Consider the following 18,171-nt stretch of genomic DNA (forward strand, 5'->3'; position numbering starts at 1 on the left):
TTGCTTGGGGTTTCGGTTCGTTTTGTTTTGTTTATTTTTGATTTTTTTGGGTTTTTTGTTTTTCCTTTTTTTTCCTCTTTTTTTTTTTTTTTTTTTTTTTTTTTGTATAATAAAGTGAAAAATAATGTTTCTGTTCTCATGTCATTACTATAAAAAAATAAAATTTTAGGAAAAAAAAAAAAAAAAAGGACAAGCCTGAGGAGTGTTTTTCCTCCTTCCTGTGGGAGGGAACCCCTAGGGGTCATTTTTGGGGGCTCTGTGGCACTGGGGGACACACAGGGATTTGCAGCTTGGGATCTGGAGACATCCGTGGATCTGGAATGTCGCCGGGATCTCCCAGTGGGGTCTGTAGGGATGAGGGTCGGGAGCCCGGGGGATGCGGGGGTCGGGGGGGTCCGGGGGTTGTGGGGACCCTACCGAGGGTCCGGGGGGTGTGAGGTTCCGGGGGGTCCGGGGATTCGGGGGTCCCTGCCGAGGGTCCGGGGGTTGTGGGGACCCTGCCGAGAGTGCGGGGGGTGCGGGGTTCGGGGGTGTGCGAGGGTTGCGGAGTCCCTGTCGAGGGTTCGGGGGTCCGGGGGTTCGGGGGTCCCTGCCGAGGGTCCGGGGCTTGCGGGGTCCCTGCCGAGGGTGCGGGGTTCGGGGGTCCGGGGTTTCGAGGGTCCCTGCCGAGGGTGCGGGGTTCGAGGGTTGCGGAGTTCCTGCCGAGGGCCCGTTGGTGCGGGGCTCGGGGGTCCGGGGGTTCTGGGGACCCTGCCGAGGGTGCGGGGTTCGGGGGTCCCGGGGTTCGAGGGTCCCTGCCGAGGGTCCGGGGGTCCCTGCCGAGGGTCCGGGGGTTCTGGGGTCCCTGCCGAGGGTCCGGGGGTTGTGGGGACCCTGCCGAGGGTGCGGGGTTCGGGGGTCCGGGGGTTGCGGGGTCCCTGCCGAGGGTGCGGGGTTCGGGGGTCCGGGGGTTGCGGGGTCCCTGCCGAGGGTCCCGGGGTTGCGGGGGGAGCTCCGGGCCCCGCCCCTTCAGCCCCCGCCCCCTTCAGGCCCCGCCCACTATGCCCCCGCCCCCCCCCGCCCCGCCCCGCCCCTCCCCCGTGACTCTGACGAGGCCCCGCGCGGCGGCGGCGGCGGCTCCGGCCCCTCCCATTGGCCGCGGCCCCTGACGGCGCCTCCCCATTGGCCGGCGCGGCGGGGGCGGGGCCGGCCGTGCGCGCGCCGGGCGCGCCGCCCCGCCCCTCCCTCACCCCCCTCACCCCCCTCGGCCGCCGCCGCCGCCGCCGGGCGGAGGCACCGCCAGGCCCGGCCCGGCCGCTCCGTCCGCTCGGCACGGCCCCGCACCGGCCCCGCACCGGCCCCGACCATGGCGAGTCGCCGCCGGGCCCCGCGCCGGAGCGGCGGGGGGCGCTGACCCGGCCCCGCCCCGGCCCCGGCGGACCCTCCGCGCCGGTGAGTGACCGCCCGACCCGCCCCTCCCGGCCCGGAGCTCCCGCCCTCCGGGCCCTGCCCGGCCCTGGGGGCCCCGCCGCACCGGAGAGGGGCCTGCTGACCCCGCCCCGGGGCGCCCCGGCACCTCCCCCATCGGCGCTCGGGGACCCCGCGATCCGCCCGGGATCGTCCCCGGGACCGCCCCGCCTGTGCCCTCCCACCCCCCGTCCGAAGAGGCCCCGGGACCTTCCCCGGGATCCCCAGGTCCTGAGCCTCCCCTTCCCCCTCCCTCGCTCTCTGCCTGAGAGCCCCCAGGGCCCTCTCGGGGCCTCCCCCCAGACCTGTTGGGGACTCCTGAGATCCCCTCCTACCCCCTTTTCTGACCCCCCCCCCCCAATTCCTGAGAGTCCCCACAACCCTCACTGGGCCCCCCAGCCCTATGTGAAACCCCCCCCCAGCCCTGAGATTTCCCTTTCCCCCCCCACACACACATTTTCCTGTTTTTCCATCCACTCCTGAGAGCCCCGGGACCCTCCCTTGTCTCCCCCAGACCGGCGAGAGACCCCCCTGAGCTGCCCTTAACCCCCCTTTCCTGTCTGTCCCCCCACCCTCCTCTCCTGGGAGCTCCCAGGGCCACCCCTGGACCCCCAGGCCCTGATATCCCTCCTTCCCTCCCCCCCTGCCTTGATCCTGAGAGCCCCTGGGACCCTCCCTGCCCCCCCAGCCCTATGGGAGACCCCCTGAGCCCCCCCACCCTTTTTCCCCCTGCCTTTCCTGCCTCAGCCTGGGGGGGTGTGCTGGGGGCTGAGCCAATTCCAGCCCCTGTTTCCTCTTTCCGTTGTGGAAGGAAGAAATCCTTGGATCGGCAGGATTGGGGTGCGTACGGGGGGACGTGGAGACCCCTCTTGTGTCCCCCCCCATCCCCGTGGCTGGTCAGAGTCCCCCCAGCTCCATGTCAGTCAGGGGTTCCACTGGTCAGCACCTTTGGGTGCTGGGGGTGTCTGACCATGACTTTGGGGTCTTTAGACTCCCATTGTAAGGGAGGGGAGGCCAGGCCCCATTTTGGGGGGGCACACGGTGCTCCCCTCCCTGCTCTGTGCCCCCTCCATCCTCCTGCAAGGGAAGGTGGTGCAGCAAAACCCACCCCCTCGGGGAGGGGGCAGTTTGGGGACACCCCGAGTCCCCTGTGCTCACCTGCAGTCCTGAGACAATGGGGGGGGGGTGAGGTGGGGCTCCTGGGGGGCTTTGACACCTCTCTGAAAACTGGGCATGTCCCAGGCTGGCCTGAGGGGTGGGGGGACACAGTGGGGGACAGGGGACATCCCACCCTCGTCAGCCAGTGTCCCACACTAATCTGGGGGGGTCCATGCCAGGCTGGGGAGGGTCACGCCCAGCTGGGAGACCCCCGAGCCCCCCAACTTTACTCCTGGGGGGTTTAACCCCAGGACTCTTTCTCTTGGGGACCCCCCCCCCCAGAGTGCATCTTGGGGACATCCCAGGCCGTGCAATGGGATTTTGGGTGGGAAGGGGGTTGGGAGGGGTCTGCAGGTGAGGGTTGAGGTGCCAGTGAGACCCCCCCCCCCCCGTGCCCCCAGCCCCCCGTGTCCCGTGCTATGAGCGTTCGGCGTGACTTCTCCGCAAGCAGCTGCAAATGAAAATGGAGGATATGTCTTTGTCTGGCCTGGATAACAGCAAACTGGAGGTGAGCTGCCCCTTCTGGGGGTCTGTCTGTCCCCTGGGGTGTCCGTGTGTCCCCCCTTGTCCCTAACAGCCCCCCCTGGGCCCCCAGGCCATCGCACACGAGATCTACACGGAGCTGGTGGAGGATGCCTGCCTGGGGCTCTGCTTCGAGGTGCACCGGGCTGTCAAGTGCGGCTACTTCTTCCTGGATGACACGGACCCCGACAGTATGAAGGACTTTGGTGAGCCCCCCGAGCCCCCCAGGGGAACCCCGAGCCCCCCCAGGTGACGCTGGTGACAGGGACACAGCCAGGACCCTGCTCCCAGAGAGCCCGTGCGGGATTGGTGTCCCCACACACAGGGTTTGAGGGCTGCTGAGGGGGATTAAACACCCAAATGTCCCCCCAACAGTGATGGAGGGGTAAATGGGGGGGCACTGAACCCCAAAACGTGGGGCTGGGGCCCTGGGGGGCACAGCTGGTGTGTGGGTGGGAGGTGGCAGAGACCCCCTGGCAGTACTGCCAACTTCCCCTGAGTCCTGTTGAGGCTGTGGGGAGGGTCTGGACAAGGGTCTGCCCAAAGCCCCCCCAGAGCAGTTGGGGGTCTCAGGGCAGGGGCTGAGCGTGTCCCCCCCCCCCCACCCCGCAGAGATCGTGGACCAGCCGGGCGTGGACATCTTCGGGCAGGTGTACAACCAGTGGAAGAACAAGGAGTGCGTGTGCCCCAACTGCAGCCGCAGCATCGCCGCCTCCCGCTTCGCCCCTCACCTGGAGAAGTGCCTGGGCATGGGCCGCAACAGCAGCCGCATCGCCAACCGCAGGTGGGGCTGGGCTGCTCCCGTGGGGAAACCGAGGCACGGGCTGAGGCACCTGCGGGGTGCTGTGGATTCGGGCTCTGAGGAGCCTGGGATGCGAATCCGGCCAATTCTGGGTCTCCCCAGTCCTCGCTTTCCATCGTGGGGGTGTCCAGCTTGGTTCCCCCCTGGAGCTCCTCTTGTTCCTCCCTGCCAGTTTATCCCTCCTGGGAAAAGAAGCTGGGAACCCGGGGCCCTGTGTCCCCCCCTGGGTGCTCTGTCCCTGCCTCAGTGGCTGCTGGGGACTCCCTCGGTGGCTGTCTGGATCCCTGGGTGCTGGGGAGGATGGGAGGTGCAGGGGCACAGGGGATGGATCCTGGGGTTCCGTGGAGGACGTGGCTCAGACCCTGGCCATGATCTCCTTCCCTTCCCGGCTCAGGATCGCGAGCAGCAACAACCTGAACAAGTCAGAGAGTGACCAGGAGGACAACGATGACATCAATGACAACGACTGGTCCTATGGCTCCGAGAAGAAAGGTGGGGAGGGGTCCCTGGTGTCCTGAGGGGTGGGGGACACGTCCTGCCTGCCCCATGGCCCCTGAACCCCAGTCCTGGGTGGGTGTGTAGGGGGAGAGCAGCCACGGATGGTGTTCCCAGCCCTGGGGTGGCTCTGGGCTTGGGGCTGCATCCACTGGAAAAGGTCAAATCTTTCCTTTCTGTGTCTCTCCCCATAGCAAAGAAGAGGAAATCGGATAAGGTGAGGGGTGTGGGGAAGGGTGGGGGGCGCGGGGAGGACACAGGACACCCCCAACACCCCCCTCTCGTTGCAGAACCCCAACTCGCCCCGCAGGTCCAAGTCCCTGAAACACAAAAATGGTGAGGGGGCGGGGCTGGCACCCCTGGGGTGGGGCTGAAAAATGGGGGGAGGGGGCTCACACCTTTGGGGCGGGGCTTGGATGGGCTGGGCTCGTGTAGGGGTGGGGTATTTGGGGTGGGTGGGGCAGCTGCAATGGGCGGGGCTTGTGGGGAGGCGGGGCTCTCCCTGGCTGGGGCCGGTGGCAGTGGGAGGGGGCTCTGGGGGTCCCGGGCAGGACCCCCCCTCCTCCTCACCTTTCCTCCCTCCCAGGCGAGATCGGCGGGAACCCCGATCCCTTCAAGGTGAGCCTGGGATGGGGGGAAATGGCTGCCAGTCCCTGCTCTGCCTCCCCCGGGGCTGTATTGCCCCCCAGGAGGGTCCCCCCCAGCCCTGAGCCTGCTCTCTGCCCCCCAGTACAGCAACTCGGCTGGCATCAACTACGAGACGCTGGGCCCCGAGGAGCTGCGGACGCTGCTCACCACGGTGCGGGGCAGGGGGGGGCCCCCACAGGGGGTGGGACCCCGGGGATCTCTCCCAGCTGGGCTCCATCCCACTGGGGCTGCTTTCCCCAGGCTGGGAATGGGGACGTGCAGCAGGTCCTGATCGTGGGGCAGTGGCTGCTTTGTCTGGGACGCAGCACTGGGAGACTGCGGGGGGGAGCCCCAGGGTTGTGATGGTGCAGCACAGCCCAGGGGTCACTCACCTGTCCCCCCCAAAAACTCACCTGTCCCTTCCCCCTCCCCAGCAATGCGGGGTCATCTCCGAACACACCAAGAAGATGTGCACCAGGTGAGGGCGGCCCAGCCTGGCCCTGCTCACTCTGGGGGGCTTCCCCAGGGTCCCCAAGGTGCCCCCATCCCCATGGGAGGGGGGAAGGCCCATCTCAGTGCCGTGTCTCATGCCCAGGTCCCTGCGGTGTCCCCAGCACACGGATGAGCAGCGCAGGGCAGTCCGGGTTTACCTCCTCGGGCCCTCCGCGTAAGTGGGTGCAGATCGGGGTGCCCGGGGTCTCTGTGGAGCAGGGACTGGGGGGGGGGGGCTGCATGGGGGTGCTCAGGTGGGGCTGGGGACAGAGGGACAGCCCTGGGGAAGCCTGCAGGGGATGGGAGCCCAGGGCTGGGGTTGGGATTTGCAGCCCAGCAGGGTGGTGGGGGCTGGGCCGAGTCCCTGGGCATCCCCTTGGCATTTGGGGGGGCTCTGTCCCCACCAACCCTCTGTCACACCCGTGCCCAGGTCCCTGCCCGAGGCCGAGGGTGGTGTGGAGAACGACAGCTTCGAGGTGGCCGAGAGCCAGGCCCTCATGAGCCGCCTGCAGTGGGACGGCTCCTCCGACATCTCCCCCTCCGACTCAGCCTCTTCCAAAGCCAGTGAGTGTTCAGGGGCTGGGGGACAAATTCTGTGGCACAGACCCCTCTGAGGGGCAAATCCTGGGGCACAGATCCCTCTGTGCGGGCAAAACTGGCTGTTCTGGCATGTCCCCAGTACAAGAGGGGTTTGGAGACCATGGCTTCAAAGCCTGGAGCACCTTGTCCCCAACTTGGGAGGGGCAGGAACATTTTGGGGTACCTTTTCTTGGGTGTTGACCAGAGTTGGGCATCATCCACTCTGTTTTGGGGCTCATCTCCTCCCTGACCACCCCCATTTCTTCCCTTTCTCCCCTCCCTAGGTACAAACAACTCCGAGTCCCGCAAGACCAAGAAGAAGAAGCCCCACCTGGGGCTGGTGAGCGGCGCCCCAGGGCTCGGCTCCAGCAAGAAGAAGAAGCCCAAGCCCCCCGCCCCCCACACCCCCAGCATCTACGATGACATCAACAACTGAGCCCCGCCGAGCTGGGGAGGGGCAGGACGGACAGAGGGACGGACAGAGGCCAGGCCAGCCCCCGGGCACCCCCGGGCCGGACACAGCGTGGGTACCGGAGCACAGAGGACTCAGCTGTCGCTGGAGTGGGGCTGGATTTGGGGAGCCCCCGTTAGTGCCCCCCTTCCTCCTCCCCCTGCCCCGGTGCCTCTATTTATTCTGTGACAGTTTTTGTACGTGGGGCTCCCGTGGGGGTGTCGCCCTCGGACATGGGGGTACAGCCCCCCCTTCCCTCCCAGCACCCCCAAAGCCAGCTGTGCCCCCCCACACCCGCTCCTCACTCACCCCAATGGGGTGGGGGGCACCTGGACACCCTGGGCAGGTCTGGGCCTGGGTCAGGGGGTTGTGAATCCCCCCCTGCCCTGGGGTTTTGGGGTGAGCCCCCCACTCTGGGGCTGCCCCCCCCTCCCTGCCCCGGGCTGGCACTCGCCGGTCGGGCTGGCTCAGGAAGGTGGGGGGGTCACATTGGAGGGGTCCTTTCCCACTCAGAGGACAAGGGAGCATCCTCTCACCCTCCAAATCTGTTCAGCTGTGCCTGCATTCAGCTGTTGGGGGTCTTGAGGGCCTGGCAGTGCCCACACAGGGGGGGTCACAGGGGGCTGCATGCTGCATCTTTCGTGTTTGGGGCTGTTTGGGGGTGGGTCTGGGGGGGGGGGAGCCGCTGTGACCATCCCTGTGCCAAACTGTTGGGGGAGGGGGGGACCCCAACCTGCCAGGGACGTCTGGGGGGGGGAGCTGGGAATGGAGCAAAAGCTGGGGGGGAAGCCCAGCCCGGCTTCAGCACAGAGCCCCCCCCACTCCTGGTGTCCCCAGGGCAGCTCTGCGTGCCCTCCGTGCGTGCCTGGGGACCTGCTGCTGCAGTCGGGGGGGTCAGTGGGGACCCCCCCACAGCTCTGGTGGGTGTTTGCACCCCCACAGGCTCTGCTTTCGTTTGGGGGGGGCCGGGACCAGCGCCCCGCTGTGCGGGCTGGGGGGGACAGGTCCCTCTGGCTGGATCCAGGTCAGCCCCCTGCCCTGTGATCCCATCCCCGCAGCTGTTCTCCATCGCAGGGGCTGTGCTGGGGACAGGGTTGGCTCCATCCCCTCCGTTTTTCCCCCCATGGCTGTCTGAGCCCACCCCCCCATTTGGCCATATGTCCCCGGGGTGGAGCTGTGTCTGTCCCCCCACCCCGGTGCCGTGGCTCGTCCTCTCGCAGGGACTCACACATTATGGTGCTCTCGACTCTGGATTCACTATTGTTTTCAAACTGCTGCTAAAGGCTGGGCTGGGGGGGGGTCCTGCAGAGCCCTGGGCACCTCAGAACGCTGCGGGGCCCCCCCCCCCCATGGGGACCCCCCGTGTGGTCCCTGCTGCTGCGGCTTTGGGGCTGGGCAGGTCTGGCCACCGGAGCATGCCAAGCTGGCCTTCGCGTGCCCCGGGGCCCGAGGACGGCACCCAAAAACACGGGGGGCCACCCCAAACTGCCTGGGGCGGGGGGGGAGGCAGCCTGAGCCCCTTCAGCTGCAGGAGAGGCGCTGCAATTTGGGGTCCAAGGCGTGCAGTGGGGCTTGGGGGGGCTCAGACCGTGCCCTGTGACCCCCCCCAGGTCAGTGTCCTGGCCCCCCCCCCCCGGTGTTTCTGCGTGTCCCCCCCCTGCAGGGGAACTGAGCCCTTGTGAGGTCTGTGTGTCCCGTGAGTGGGTTGTGGCTGCCCCTGTAAATAAAACTGCATCTTGACTTGGTATCCCTGGCATTAATTACGGCTTGTTAATTAAACAGGGCCTTTACCCCCCCCCCCACCTCCATCTCCCCCCACTCCATTCACCACGGGTGGGGCCGGATTTGTTTTTATAACCCCCCGGAAGTGTGGGTGGGTAGGAGAGAGCAGCTCCCAGGGCAGGAAGGCAACCACTGGGGGTGACTTGACACCCTTTTATTTGCATTAAAAAGTCCTTGGGAAGAAGCCACGGCCCGTTCCAGTGCTGTCCCGCTCCCCCAGAGCTGGGACTGGGGCTGGGGAGGGACAGTGGAGTTTGGGGGGGGGGGGCACAGCCCCTTTTTTTAGGGGGGTAAAGTCCGGCAGCAAGGCTGGGACGCGGGCGCTGAGCTGCCACCGTGCTGGCTCCGGCCACAGCGCGAGGACAGGGACACCGCGGGGCCTCCCCGCCTCACCCCGCCTGTCCGTACACCCCGAAGGCCAGGAAGGTGACCAGCACGGTGACACCGATCAGGGACACGGTGGCCGGGGCCGTGAAGAGCTGCCGGTAGTTGATGCGGAAATACCAGCCCAGCGCCAGCACCACCATGACCGTGGGGACCATGAGCGTCCCCCCGGCCAGGGGCAGCCCGGGGGCCGCGGGGCCGGCGGGGCCGGGCTCGGGCGGGGCGGGGGCGGCCGCGGTGGCGCCCCGGGAGCGGTGGCAGTGGATGACACAGTTGTCGGTGATGCGGAGCGAGCGCAGCGTCCGCGCCTGGTCCTGCAGCAGCTGCCCGCGGTAGATGAGCTTCATCTGGCTCTCCTGGCCCGGGAAGTATTTGCTGCGGGAGGAGGGAAAAGGGTGGAGGAGGCAGAGACGGCGCTCAGGGACCCACCCGGGCTGGGAACCCCCAGCGGGGAGGGGACAGCCATGGCACTGCCACCCCCGCCTCTTTTAAACTCGTTGTTTAAAAGCCCACACCCCTGGGTATTTTTGGCACAGCAGGAGGGATGAAAGCCCTCCCCCGTGCCGTTTGCACGCCCGGCAGCGCTCCCCGTGTCCCCGCGGCCCTCGGGACTCACCTCTTGAGAATCCCCACGGTGTCCTCGGGCCGGGCCACCGCCACCTCCTCGGTGTCGTTGAGGAACTTGAGGCGGATCTTGATGAGCCCGGGGCACGCGTCCCCCGCCCCGGCGGGGGCACCGGGCTCAGCGGGGCCCTGGGACAAGCTCCGCACGTCCAGCAGCTGCTCCAGGCCGGGATCGGGGGGGCTCCCGCTGTCCCCCCGTGCCGCCGCCCCCCCTTCCTCCTCTGTTTTCTCCTCCGCGCTTTCGGGGCTCCCGGGGGGCTCCGGGGCCTCGGCCGCCCCCGCGGGCCCCGCGTAGGGCGGGAGGGGCCCGAGGCGGATGACGGCCGCGTCCCCGGTGCCCAGGAGCTGGCTGCTGCCATCGGCCACGTACGTGGACAGCCAGGCCAGCACCAGCGCCAGCACCAGCACGGCCACCCCGGCCACCAGCGTCACCTCGTCCCCCACCCCCAGGATGAGGGGGGCGGCCGGGGGCTCCATCTCCTCGACCTCCCGGTGCCCGGTGTGACCGAGCTGTGCGGCGGCAGCGGGGACCCCCGGCGCTGCCCCGGTGCCACCTTCGGGCTCAGAACGGACCCCGGGGCCGCTCCCGGTGCCCAGAGACCGCAGGGACGGGAGCTCCTCGCTGCGGATTTTCCTCCTCGCTCCCGAGACACCGAAGCGGCGGCGCTGCGCTCACCTCACCGGGCCAGGCGGGAGAGTCCCGGCGGTCCCGGAGGCTCCCGCAGCCCCTCGGTGCCCAGCGGGGCACGGTCAGGCCATCCCCGACCTGGACGGAGCAGAGCGAGGCGGTCAGCGGGGCCCGGGGCACGGCGGGGCGGGAGGAACCGGGGGAGTCCCGACCCGTCCTCGGGGGTCCCGGTGTGTCCCTGCCGTTCCCCGTGTTTCCCAGGGGGCCCTACCAGCCCCGGGGGGTGCCGGTGTGTCCCTGCCGTTCCCGGCCATCCCGGGGGGTGCCGGTGTGTCCCTGCCGTTCCCGGCCATCCCGGGGGGTGCCGGTGTGTTCCCGCCATGCCCGGGGGTCCCGGTGCCCTCCCCCCCCCCCCCACTCACCGCCTCCCGCCGCCGCCGCCCGCGCCGGAAGCGCCACGTCACAGAGCGCCGCCGCCAGGGGGCGAGAGGGGGCGGCGGGCGCGCGGGCGGCGCGTCACGGCCACGCCCAATGGGCGTGACCAACCGAGCGGGGGTGGGTGGGGCGAGCGGGACGCGCCCCGAGTGGGCGGGGTTGTAACAGTGGGCGGGGTCCGTTGGGGGGCGGGGCCTCGGGAGCATCGTGGGAACCACGGCGCTGAGCCCCCCCCCCCACCCCACGGGGCCGGACCAGGACCGGACCCCCCCCCCCGGGCGGGCTGTCACCAAACGGTCCCCAAACCCTCCAGGGCCCGTCTGGCCCCTCCCTGCCGCCTGTGACCCAGGGGCTCTGTCCCCCCTCGCCCCCCGTCCCCACCGCAGCTGCCATTGCCCGCCCTGGGCCCCACTGGGACAAAGACGCCCCAAGAGCCACCTCTGCCACGTCCTTTATTGACGCCAGGGCACAGGGGGGACACAGCCAGCGGACACCGGCGGGGGACATGGAGGGCAGGCATGAAGGGGACGCCATTGGGGACACATGGAGTGCCCTCAGTGGATGAGGCCCTCGATGGGCAGCTGGAGGTAGCGGCGCAGTGCGGGTGGCAGCGCCAGCCTGGGGACAGCGGCGCGACAGCGGGTGCCCAGGTGGCGCCGGATGGCCACACGTGCCAGGTGCTGCAGCCGCCGCGGCCGTCCCGCCATGCGCACGGCCGAGGCATAGAACTCCTGGTGCTCCTGCGTGGGGGGACACGGGGCTCAGCGGGCTGGGGTGGGGGCACGGGCACAGCCCAGGAGCCCCCCGCCCCTTACCTCCCACAGCTCGGGGGGCACGGCCTCCGCCCAGCCGTCGGCGGGGGGCACGCGGTCGTAGGCGTTGAGCATCACCTCCAGCGCCGGCGGGTGCTGGCAGCACAGCCTGAGCATCTGCCAGCAGAGCCGTGTCACCGCGGCGTGACCCCGCCACCGCCCCCGCGCCCCCCACCCACCCCCGTCAGCCCCGCGCCCCACCTTGGGGTGCGCGGGGAGGGCGCCGTGGTCCAGCAGGAGGGCGAGCGTCTCCTCGGGCCGCTGCTCCCGGTACTCGCGCACGGCGCGGAGGGCGCAGTCCATGGGGGTGTCCCCGGCGCCGTTGGGGACGGCGGCGTCGGCGCCGTGGCGCAGCAGCAGCCGGGCCAGCGCGGCGTGCCCGTTGGCACAGGCGTTGTGCAGCGGCGTGTGGCCCTTGCGCCCCGCGGCCCCGGGGTCGGCGCCGGCCGCCAGCAGCCGCTCGGCCACGCGCAGGAACCGCTCGGCGTCCTCGGGGCGCTCGGCCGCCGCGGCCGCCGCGTTCAGGGGCGTCTCGCCCTGGTGGGTGCGCTGGGAGGGGTCGGCGCCGTGGTGCAGGTACAGCTCCACGTGGGCCACCAGGCCGTGGCGCGCCGCCACGTGCAGGGCTGTCACCTGCCGGTCGCGTGTGCCCAGGTTCACCCGCGCGCCGTGCGCCAGCAGCAGCTCCGCACACCTGGAGCGGGTGGGAAAGGGTGAGGGGGCGCTTTGGAGAGACCTGGCACCCATGGGGACACGACCAGGACGTGCCAGGGAGATGTGCTTCCCATGGGACACCCCCAGAAAGCCCGGAGTGACCTGTCACCCAGGGGGTGGCATCCCCAGGCACCCCCCCCAGGACGCCCCACAGGCTCCCAGATTGCGTGGGTGGGGCAGCAGTGACGATTTCATGGGCGAGGCCTCTCATGCAATAGAGCCCCAGCCTGGCCGCGCCCCCCCCGCAGGTGAGCCCCGTACCTGAGGCTGTGGGGCGCGGTGCAGAGGTGCAGCGGGGCCGAGCCGTCGGCGCTCAGCACGTTGGGGTCGGCACCGAAGGCCAGGAGCAGGCGGGCGCAGTTGGGGTGGGGGGCGGCCGCGCTGTCGTGCAGGGGGGCCCGGCCCCCCACCACGGCGTCCACGGCCGCCCCACGGAGCAGCAGGTGCCGGGCACAGTCCTCGTAGCCGCGGGCGGCGGCGATGCGCAGGGCGGAGGTGTGCTGCCGGCGGGGGCTCAGCACCCACAGCCCTGCGGGGGTCAGCGGGCACCGGGGGCTACCGGATAGCCCACGCCCCGCTGGACCCACCCCCTCACCCGCACCCACCCACCCACAGCCCTGCCGGAGGTGGGGCAGCAGTGGGGCTGCCCTGAGCGCCCACCCCACCCCAGGCTCCCGGCTCCCCCACAGCCAGCCCTGCTCCCCCCGGAGCTGCACCCCTTTTCCTGGCCCCCCACTTGTTTTGCAGGGGGGGACAGGAGAAGAAAGGAAGGATCCCCAGTCCCACGCCCAGCCCCGTACCCTGCTCCGGTGACCACACCAGCTCCTCGCTGACCATCTCCAACACCAAATTCGCGCTGGCCTCGTCCCTGAAGATGCTCTGGACGCGGGGCAGGTCCCCGGCGTAGAGGGCGTTGTGCACGGCGGGGTCCCGGCAGAACTGGCGGCGGCGGGGGGGGCTCGGCGGGGCGCGGGCGGTCCCGGGCAGGAGGCGGCGGGAGGCCGATTCCCGGGCCAGGGCTCGCCGGCGATCCTCCCGCTCCAGCAGCTCCCGCTGCAGCCGCAGCGAGCGCAGCGCCGAGGGGCTGAAGGCGAAGCTCTCGTGGGCCATGGCAGGGCAGGGCAGGGCAGGGCAGGGGGGCTCTGGGGGCAGCGAGCGGCGCCCTGCGCCTGGGGGGGGTTATAAATAGGGCCGTGCCCCACACGCGGATGTGGAATCAAATCCCAGAGCCGGGGGATTATAAATAACTCCTGGGTGGTAAACAGAGTCACGGGTGCAGGGCAGTTTAACCTGTTGGTGGGTGCGAAGTGAGGAGGGATCTGGGGACCCCCCCGATCCTGCAGGGCTGTGAGACCCTGGGGGGAATGGCTCCTCCCACCCAGGGGGAGCAGGGACCCCCGGGAAGGGACAGAGGGGTGACACACGAGGACACGGGTGATGCAGAAACAAAAGAGCCCTTTAATGCAGGTTTGGGAGCGAGAGGGGCCCCGTGTGCCCGGAGCAGCGGGGACACTGCTGAGGACACTTCCCCTCCGGGTGTCCCCAGCTCTCAGCTCCGCAACAAACACCACGGACACGCAGAGACAGAAGCAGGTGGGTGGGTGCCAGGTGTGTCACCTGCTCCTCGGCACCGTCACCCTCAGCAGCAGCTGCTGGGCTCAGCCGCAGTCAACCTGAGCCGGGGCTGAGAAGAAATCCTCGGGCAGCTCTCCCAGGAGCCCGTCCAGGTCATCTGCACGGCACAGCAGGATGTGAGTTTTGTGTGTGTGTGTGATTGTGGAGTTGTTCAGCTTGGGAACCAGGCCCTGCTTTCCACAGGACAGAGAGCTTTTCCTCCCCGCCCAGAGTGGGTCTGACTCACCCATGTCACATCCATCAGCTCCCACCGGCTCTTCCCAGCTGGGATCAGAGCTCGGTGGGCAAAGGGAGAAGCCCCCAGGATGCTGCTCTGCACTGTGTCCACTTGTCCTCGACTGTCCCCAGTCCTCAGGAACAGGGACACCTCGGGTGGGCTGTGCAGGGGGGTCTGGGCTCAGCTCAGCCTGGGCAGGGACCTGCAAAACCCAGTGGGGCTGGATTATTGCAGGATTTATCCAACCCTCCCCCTTCCTCTCGGGGGTCTCCATAGCCCAGACCCCCTTGAGGGTCCCAGCAGCCCCCAGGGCCACCAGTGCCCCCCCTCACCTGCCGGGGGGAGCAGCCCTCGGGCTCGGGCGGGAAGATGCGGAGGAGGTTGTTGGGGGTCACGTTGAGGTAGTGGTTGCGGTGGGAGGGGGAGAAGACCCCGACCTGCAGAGAGGGCAGACACAGGGGGCAGAGCCAGCTCCTGGATAAACCCCCCCAAGTTACAGTTCCCCATTTATGGAAATCTTAGGATGAAGGGTGAAATTTTAGGAATAGTTGAGAAAAATCCGAGGTGCAAAACCGTGGGAGATCCTTTTCTTCTATTTATACTTTTTTTAATTTTATTTTTTCTATTCCCGAGTGCTATGGAATGGGAACAGGGATGTACCACATGAACACACTAGTTCCCCTTATCCCCTTATCCTAATATTTACATTCCCAGTTCCAGGGTGTAACGGGGTTGGGAACGGGACAGGTGATGTGCTGTATCACCACCCCGCATTCCCCTGGGATGAGACCCCACTGGGGTGGGATCAGCAGCCCCCCAGCTCTCCTCACCTGCCTCAGGAGCAGCACGGAGCCGGCCCGGAGCTCGCTCTGCCTCTGCTCCAGCAGCAGCCGGTGCACGGTGCCCTGCATCTCCCCTGGGAACGAGGGGATGGGGTCCCTGAGCCCCTCTGAGGCACAGGTACCAGCAGGGCACAGGTACCAGCGGGGCACAGGCACCGCCCCACTCACCTGTGGGGTCCCGGAACACGGCACCAGCACCAGCGCTGCTCCTGGTCAGGGATTTGATCATCACGGCCATGCTGGGAACTTTGTTTTTTGGGAGCTGCTTCAGGGCTGCCTGCACAGCACAACGGGGATTTTGGGATAACCTTGGGCAGGGCTGGGAGTTGAACCCCGGGATCCTTGTGGGTCCCTTCCCGTGGGATATTCCAGGATTCTACAGCCCTCGTCACCCGGGGGATGTGGATGTCTGTGCTTAGCTCAGCTCAGCCCCTTCCCCAGAGATTCCCAGCCCTAAAAGCGGCTCCGAGGGGTGAGGGAAGAGCAGGGAGCTGAATCCTCACCTTGCGGAGCACCATGACCACGCTGTAGGTGTGGAGGAAGCAGCTGGGGTCCCTCTCATCCAGCCCCAGCTCCGTCTTCATGGCCAGCCAGGGGCCCTTCCCGAAATCCTCCTCGGTGGGCAGCAGGGAGCTGGGCAGCGCCTGGGGTCAGGGACATGCACGGTCACAGAGCCCCAGGGGTTCCCTCCCTGCCCATCTGGGGGATTCCCACCGGGATCTGCCGGAGCAGGGGTGGGGGGGGTGGGGGGGTTACCTGAGCCCGCGGCTTTGCCACGGCCCCGTGAGCTGGAGTCTGGGGAGCAGACACCAGGATCTCCTCCAGCAGCTTCCCAGAGTGCTTGTGAGAGAAGGAGAGATGTCCAGGTATCTGCCTGGCTGCAGCAGCTGTTCCCATCCCATCCCATCCCAGCCCACATCCCACTCCCATTCCTGTCCTGTCCCCACCCTTTGCATTCCTGACCCCGTCCCCATCCCCATCCCACCCTCACCCCGGTTCCCACGCTGCCCCCATCCCCACCCAACCCCTCCCTCATCCCTGTCCAGCCTCCCTCCCCATCCCACCCACCTGCTGGGGCAGGATCCCGGCGGGCCCCGGGAAGCGCCGGCTCTCCCTGCGGGCGGGGGCTCGGGGGGATCCCGCGGGGGCTTTGCTGGCCGCTGTCACCAGCTGCACCAGGTGGTTGGTGACCATGGGCACGCTCGGGGGCCCGGGAGCATTGGGAGCCGTGGGGGGGTTCGGGAAGCCGGGGGGCTCCACGGAGCCGGGGGGGCCTGAGGGGGGTCTGGGGGGCAGCCGGGGCTGGGGGCAGCTCTGTGCTGGGGGGGTCCAGGGCACTGAGGAGCTGCTCCTTCCCAGGGATGCTTGGACAGGCCTCAGGCACAGAGCCCCCGGAGCAGGGATGGACCCTCCAGAGCCTCCCAGCTCTCCCATGGAAGGGGGGGGTCTGGGGGCGCAGGCACCCGCCGCGCTGGGCCGCAGCACCAGTTTGGGACTGTGGAGGGGGCCCCGCCTGTCCTGCAGCCCCCCGGAGCTGGGGACCACCTCCTCTGCCACCCTGAGCTTTTTGGGGAGCCCACATTCCTGAGCGTTCTCCTTCCCCGGGCACTTCCATGGTGGCTTCTCGTGGCGCCCGGGGGGCACCGGGGCAGCGCCGGCCCCCACGGGCACCTCGGGACCCTCCAGCTCCCTGCAGGCAGCCAGGAAAAGGTCATTGTCCAGCTCATCCTGGGGCACTGCTCCCCGCGATGGGGGTCCCTGGAGTCCCACGGGCTGCTCGCCCTGCCCGGCGAGGGGCCGGAGGGTGGGGGGTTTACTGGGATGGGGTTTACTGGGATGGGGTTTACTGGGAGGAACCGGGACGACGCCGGGCGAGGAATGCCCGGGGATCACAAACTGGTTCTCTGCATCTTCCACAGCGGAGAGGAAATCCTGTGGGGGAAATAAACAGCGGGAATGCAGAACGGCTCCGTGTGCTCCCCAGAACGCACCCACGGGGCCAGGAGCTCGGTCAGCCCGGGCACACCGCACCTCGGGGGCGCCCCAGGCCACTGCGGGTCGCTCACCTCGTCCTCCAGCTCCCCGTCGGTCCAAAAAGCTTCTGGAAGTGGCAGGACTGTGGGAAAAGGGGGAAGAATGGGGCTGGGAGGGACACACAAGCTGGGGGCCCTCGGTGGCCGCGGAGGTCTCCGCCCTGGGACGTTCGGGAGCACCGGGGCCCCGGCAGGGCCTCACACCGCGCCGAGGGGACCCCGGACCGGCCCCCTCCCACCGCGCGGGGGCCCGCAGAGATCCCTTTGTGGGGGCCCTCCCTGGAGACCCCAAATCCCCCCAGGGGACCCCAAAACCGCCCCCGCCCCCCCGGCCCCGTTACCATGGCAGCGGCGCGACCCCGGCCCGGCCCCGGAGGCGGAAGCGGCGGGGCCGGGACTCGAACCCGCGGTCCCCCGGGGAAGGGGCGGAACTTCCCCTGCGGCGCCGGGCGCCCCCTGGCGGCGGGCCTGAAGCGCGGCCGCGCCCCTTAAAGGGCCACGCACCCCGTTTCGCCGCGCGTGTCACATGTGCACACGCGTGTGCCCCCGCGTCACCCGGCCGGGCCCCGCGGCGCCGCCGGTGACTCAGCGCGGCCTCGGCCCGGCGTGATTCATCCCCGCACGTCGCCGCGGCACAGGCTGAGTGACTCCCCCCGCAAAAACCCGGGCTTGGGCAAGGGCACACGTGTGTGTCTGCGCGTGTCTCCTGCACACGCGTGTGCCCGTATGCGTCTTCTACAGGTGTATGTGTCCCTGGCTCACACGTGTCTGAGCGTGTCCCGTGTCCCGTGAGCGTGCAGGCTGACACGGAACACGCGTTTCCCGCCTGGCCCGTGGCACACGCGTGTCCACACGCGCGCGTTCACGCGCCCGCGTGTGCGCTGGGGCGGTTGCACACGCGGGAGCGCGGCAGCACAACGGCCTGTGGCACAGGTGTGTGCCGGCCATGGCCCGGCACCTGTCACACACACGCGTGTGCCCTTGCACGCTCACTGACGTTCGTGTGCTGCTGCATGCTCACTCACTCACCTGTGCGCCCTTGTGCGCTCACACCTGTGTGCCTTTGCGCTCTCATTCACACACCTGTGTGCCCTTGCACGCTCATTCACACACCTGTGTGCTCTTGCATGTTTGCTCACACACCTGTGTGCCCTTGCACTCTCACTCACACATCTGGATGCCCTTGCACGCTCATTCACACACCTGTGTGCCCTTGCACTCTCACTCACACACCTGGATGCCCTTGCACGTTCATTAACACACCTGTGTGCCCTTGCACACTCACTCACACACCTGGATGCCCTTGCACGCCCCCGTGCCGTCCCACACTGACGCCGTCTCTCACTCGCTCGCTCCCCGGCCCCTTTAAGGCCCCGCTAGGCTCCGCCCCTCCATTCGGCACCGCCCCTTTAAGGGAATGGGGATGGGGGGGCTCCGCGCGCGGGGCTATTTTTAGCGCCGGGCGCCGTCACGTGACCCGGAGTGACGTCACC

General features: G+C 68.6%; 4 protein-coding genes across 4 annotated transcripts; 1 reads left to right on the forward strand and 3 right to left on the reverse strand.

The window, feature by feature from the left end:
- Window positions 1-1,332: 1,332 nt before the first annotated feature.
- ATXN7L3 (ataxin 7 like 3) lies at window positions 1,333-8,319 on the forward strand. The gene is made up of 13 exons (XM_053964993.1): window positions 1,333-1,431; window positions 3,006-3,112; window positions 3,200-3,332; window positions 3,739-3,910; window positions 4,323-4,420; window positions 4,618-4,640; window positions 4,714-4,759; window positions 5,010-5,041; window positions 5,154-5,222; window positions 5,485-5,528; window positions 5,646-5,717; window positions 5,973-6,106; window positions 6,406-8,319. Exons 2-13 carry the CDS (start codon window positions 3,062-3,064, stop codon window positions 6,555-6,557), a joined length of 1,026 nt encoding a protein of 341 aa, XP_053820968.1. The 5' UTR covers window positions 1,333-1,431; window positions 3,006-3,061; the 3' UTR covers window positions 6,558-8,319.
- A 174-nt stretch (window positions 8,320-8,493) lies between these two features.
- TMUB2 (transmembrane and ubiquitin like domain containing 2) lies at window positions 8,494-10,480 on the reverse strand. Its single transcript, XM_053964994.1, has 3 exons — window positions 10,413-10,480; window positions 9,355-10,128; window positions 8,494-9,113 (listed from the first exon to the last, which is right to left on the reverse strand). Exons 2-3 carry the CDS (start codon window positions 9,837-9,839, stop codon window positions 8,744-8,746), a joined length of 855 nt encoding a protein of 284 aa, XP_053820969.1. The 5' UTR covers window positions 9,840-10,128; window positions 10,413-10,480; the 3' UTR covers window positions 8,494-8,743.
- A 380-nt stretch (window positions 10,481-10,860) lies between these two features.
- On the reverse strand, window positions 10,861-13,061 carry ASB16 (ankyrin repeat and SOCS box containing 16). Its single transcript, XM_053964995.1, has 5 exons — window positions 12,752-13,061; window positions 12,213-12,480; window positions 11,439-11,931; window positions 11,241-11,354; window positions 10,861-11,165 (listed from the first exon to the last, which is right to left on the reverse strand). Exons 1-5 carry the CDS (start codon window positions 13,059-13,061, stop codon window positions 10,980-10,982), a joined length of 1,371 nt encoding a protein of 456 aa, XP_053820970.1. The 3' UTR covers window positions 10,861-10,979.
- A 328-nt stretch (window positions 13,062-13,389) lies between these two features.
- Window positions 13,390-18,052, reverse strand: HROB (homologous recombination factor with OB-fold). Its single transcript, XM_053964992.1, has 10 exons — window positions 17,972-18,052; window positions 16,712-16,761; window positions 15,714-16,577; window positions 15,402-15,485; window positions 15,149-15,289; window positions 14,814-14,922; window positions 14,634-14,719; window positions 14,136-14,240; window positions 13,813-14,023; window positions 13,390-13,683 (listed from the first exon to the last, which is right to left on the reverse strand). Exons 3-10 carry the CDS (start codon window positions 16,077-16,079, stop codon window positions 13,610-13,612), a joined length of 1,176 nt encoding a protein of 391 aa, XP_053820967.1. The 5' UTR covers window positions 16,080-16,577; window positions 16,712-16,761; window positions 17,972-18,052; the 3' UTR covers window positions 13,390-13,609.
- Window positions 18,053-18,171: the final 119 nt, after the last annotated feature.

Source organism: Vidua chalybeata, chromosome 26 (genome assembly GCF_026979565.1).
Source record: "Vidua chalybeata isolate OUT-0048 chromosome 26, bVidCha1 merged haplotype, whole genome shotgun sequence".
NCBI classification, from domain to species: domain Eukaryota; kingdom Metazoa; phylum Chordata; class Aves; order Passeriformes; family Viduidae; genus Vidua; species Vidua chalybeata.

Bases quoted from the DNA above. Each gene is read 5' to 3' on its own strand.
- ATXN7L3 (XM_053964993.1), top strand. From the start codon at position 3,062: ATGAAAATGGAGGATATGTCTTTGTCTGGCCTGGATAACAGCAAACTG. The intron at 3,333-3,738 runs GTGAGCCCCCCG...CCCACCCCGCAG, and splicing joins CGACAGTATGAAGGACTTTG to AGATCGTGGACCAGCCGGGC. The intron at 5,529-5,645 runs GTGAGGGCGGCC...TCTCATGCCCAG, and splicing joins ACCAAGAAGATGTGCACCAG to GTCCCTGCGGTGTCCCCAGC.
- TMUB2 (XM_053964994.1), bottom strand. From the start codon at position 9,839: ATGGAGCCCCCGGCCGCCCCCCTCATCCTGGGGGTGGGGGACGAGGTG. The intron at 9,114-9,354 runs GTGAGTCCCGAG...CTCCTCCCGCAG, and splicing joins ACCGTGGGGATTCTCAAGAG to CAAATACTTCCCGGGCCAGG.
- HROB (XM_053964992.1), bottom strand. From the start codon at position 16,079: ATGGGAGAGCTGGGAGGCTCTGGAGGGTCCATCCCTGCTCCGGGGGCT. The intron at 14,923-15,148 runs GTGAGGATTCAG...TGTGCTGTGCAG, and splicing joins TGGTCATGGTGCTCCGCAAG to GCAGCCCTGAAGCAGCTCCC. The intron at 13,684-13,812 runs GTGAGTCAGACC...TGTGCCGTGCAG, and splicing joins AGCTGATGGATGTGACATGG to ATGACCTGGACGGGCTCCTG.
- ASB16 (XM_053964995.1), bottom strand. From the start codon at position 13,061: ATGGCCCACGAGAGCTTCGCCTTCAGCCCCTCGGCGCTGCGCTCGCTG. The intron at 11,932-12,212 runs GTACGGGGCTCA...CACCCGCTCCAG, and splicing joins ACCGCGCCCCACAGCCTCAG to GTGTGCGGAGCTGCTGCTGG. The intron at 11,166-11,240 runs GTAAGGGGCGGG...CCCCCCACGCAG, and splicing joins TGCCCCCCGAGCTGTGGGAG to GAGCACCAGGAGTTCTATGC.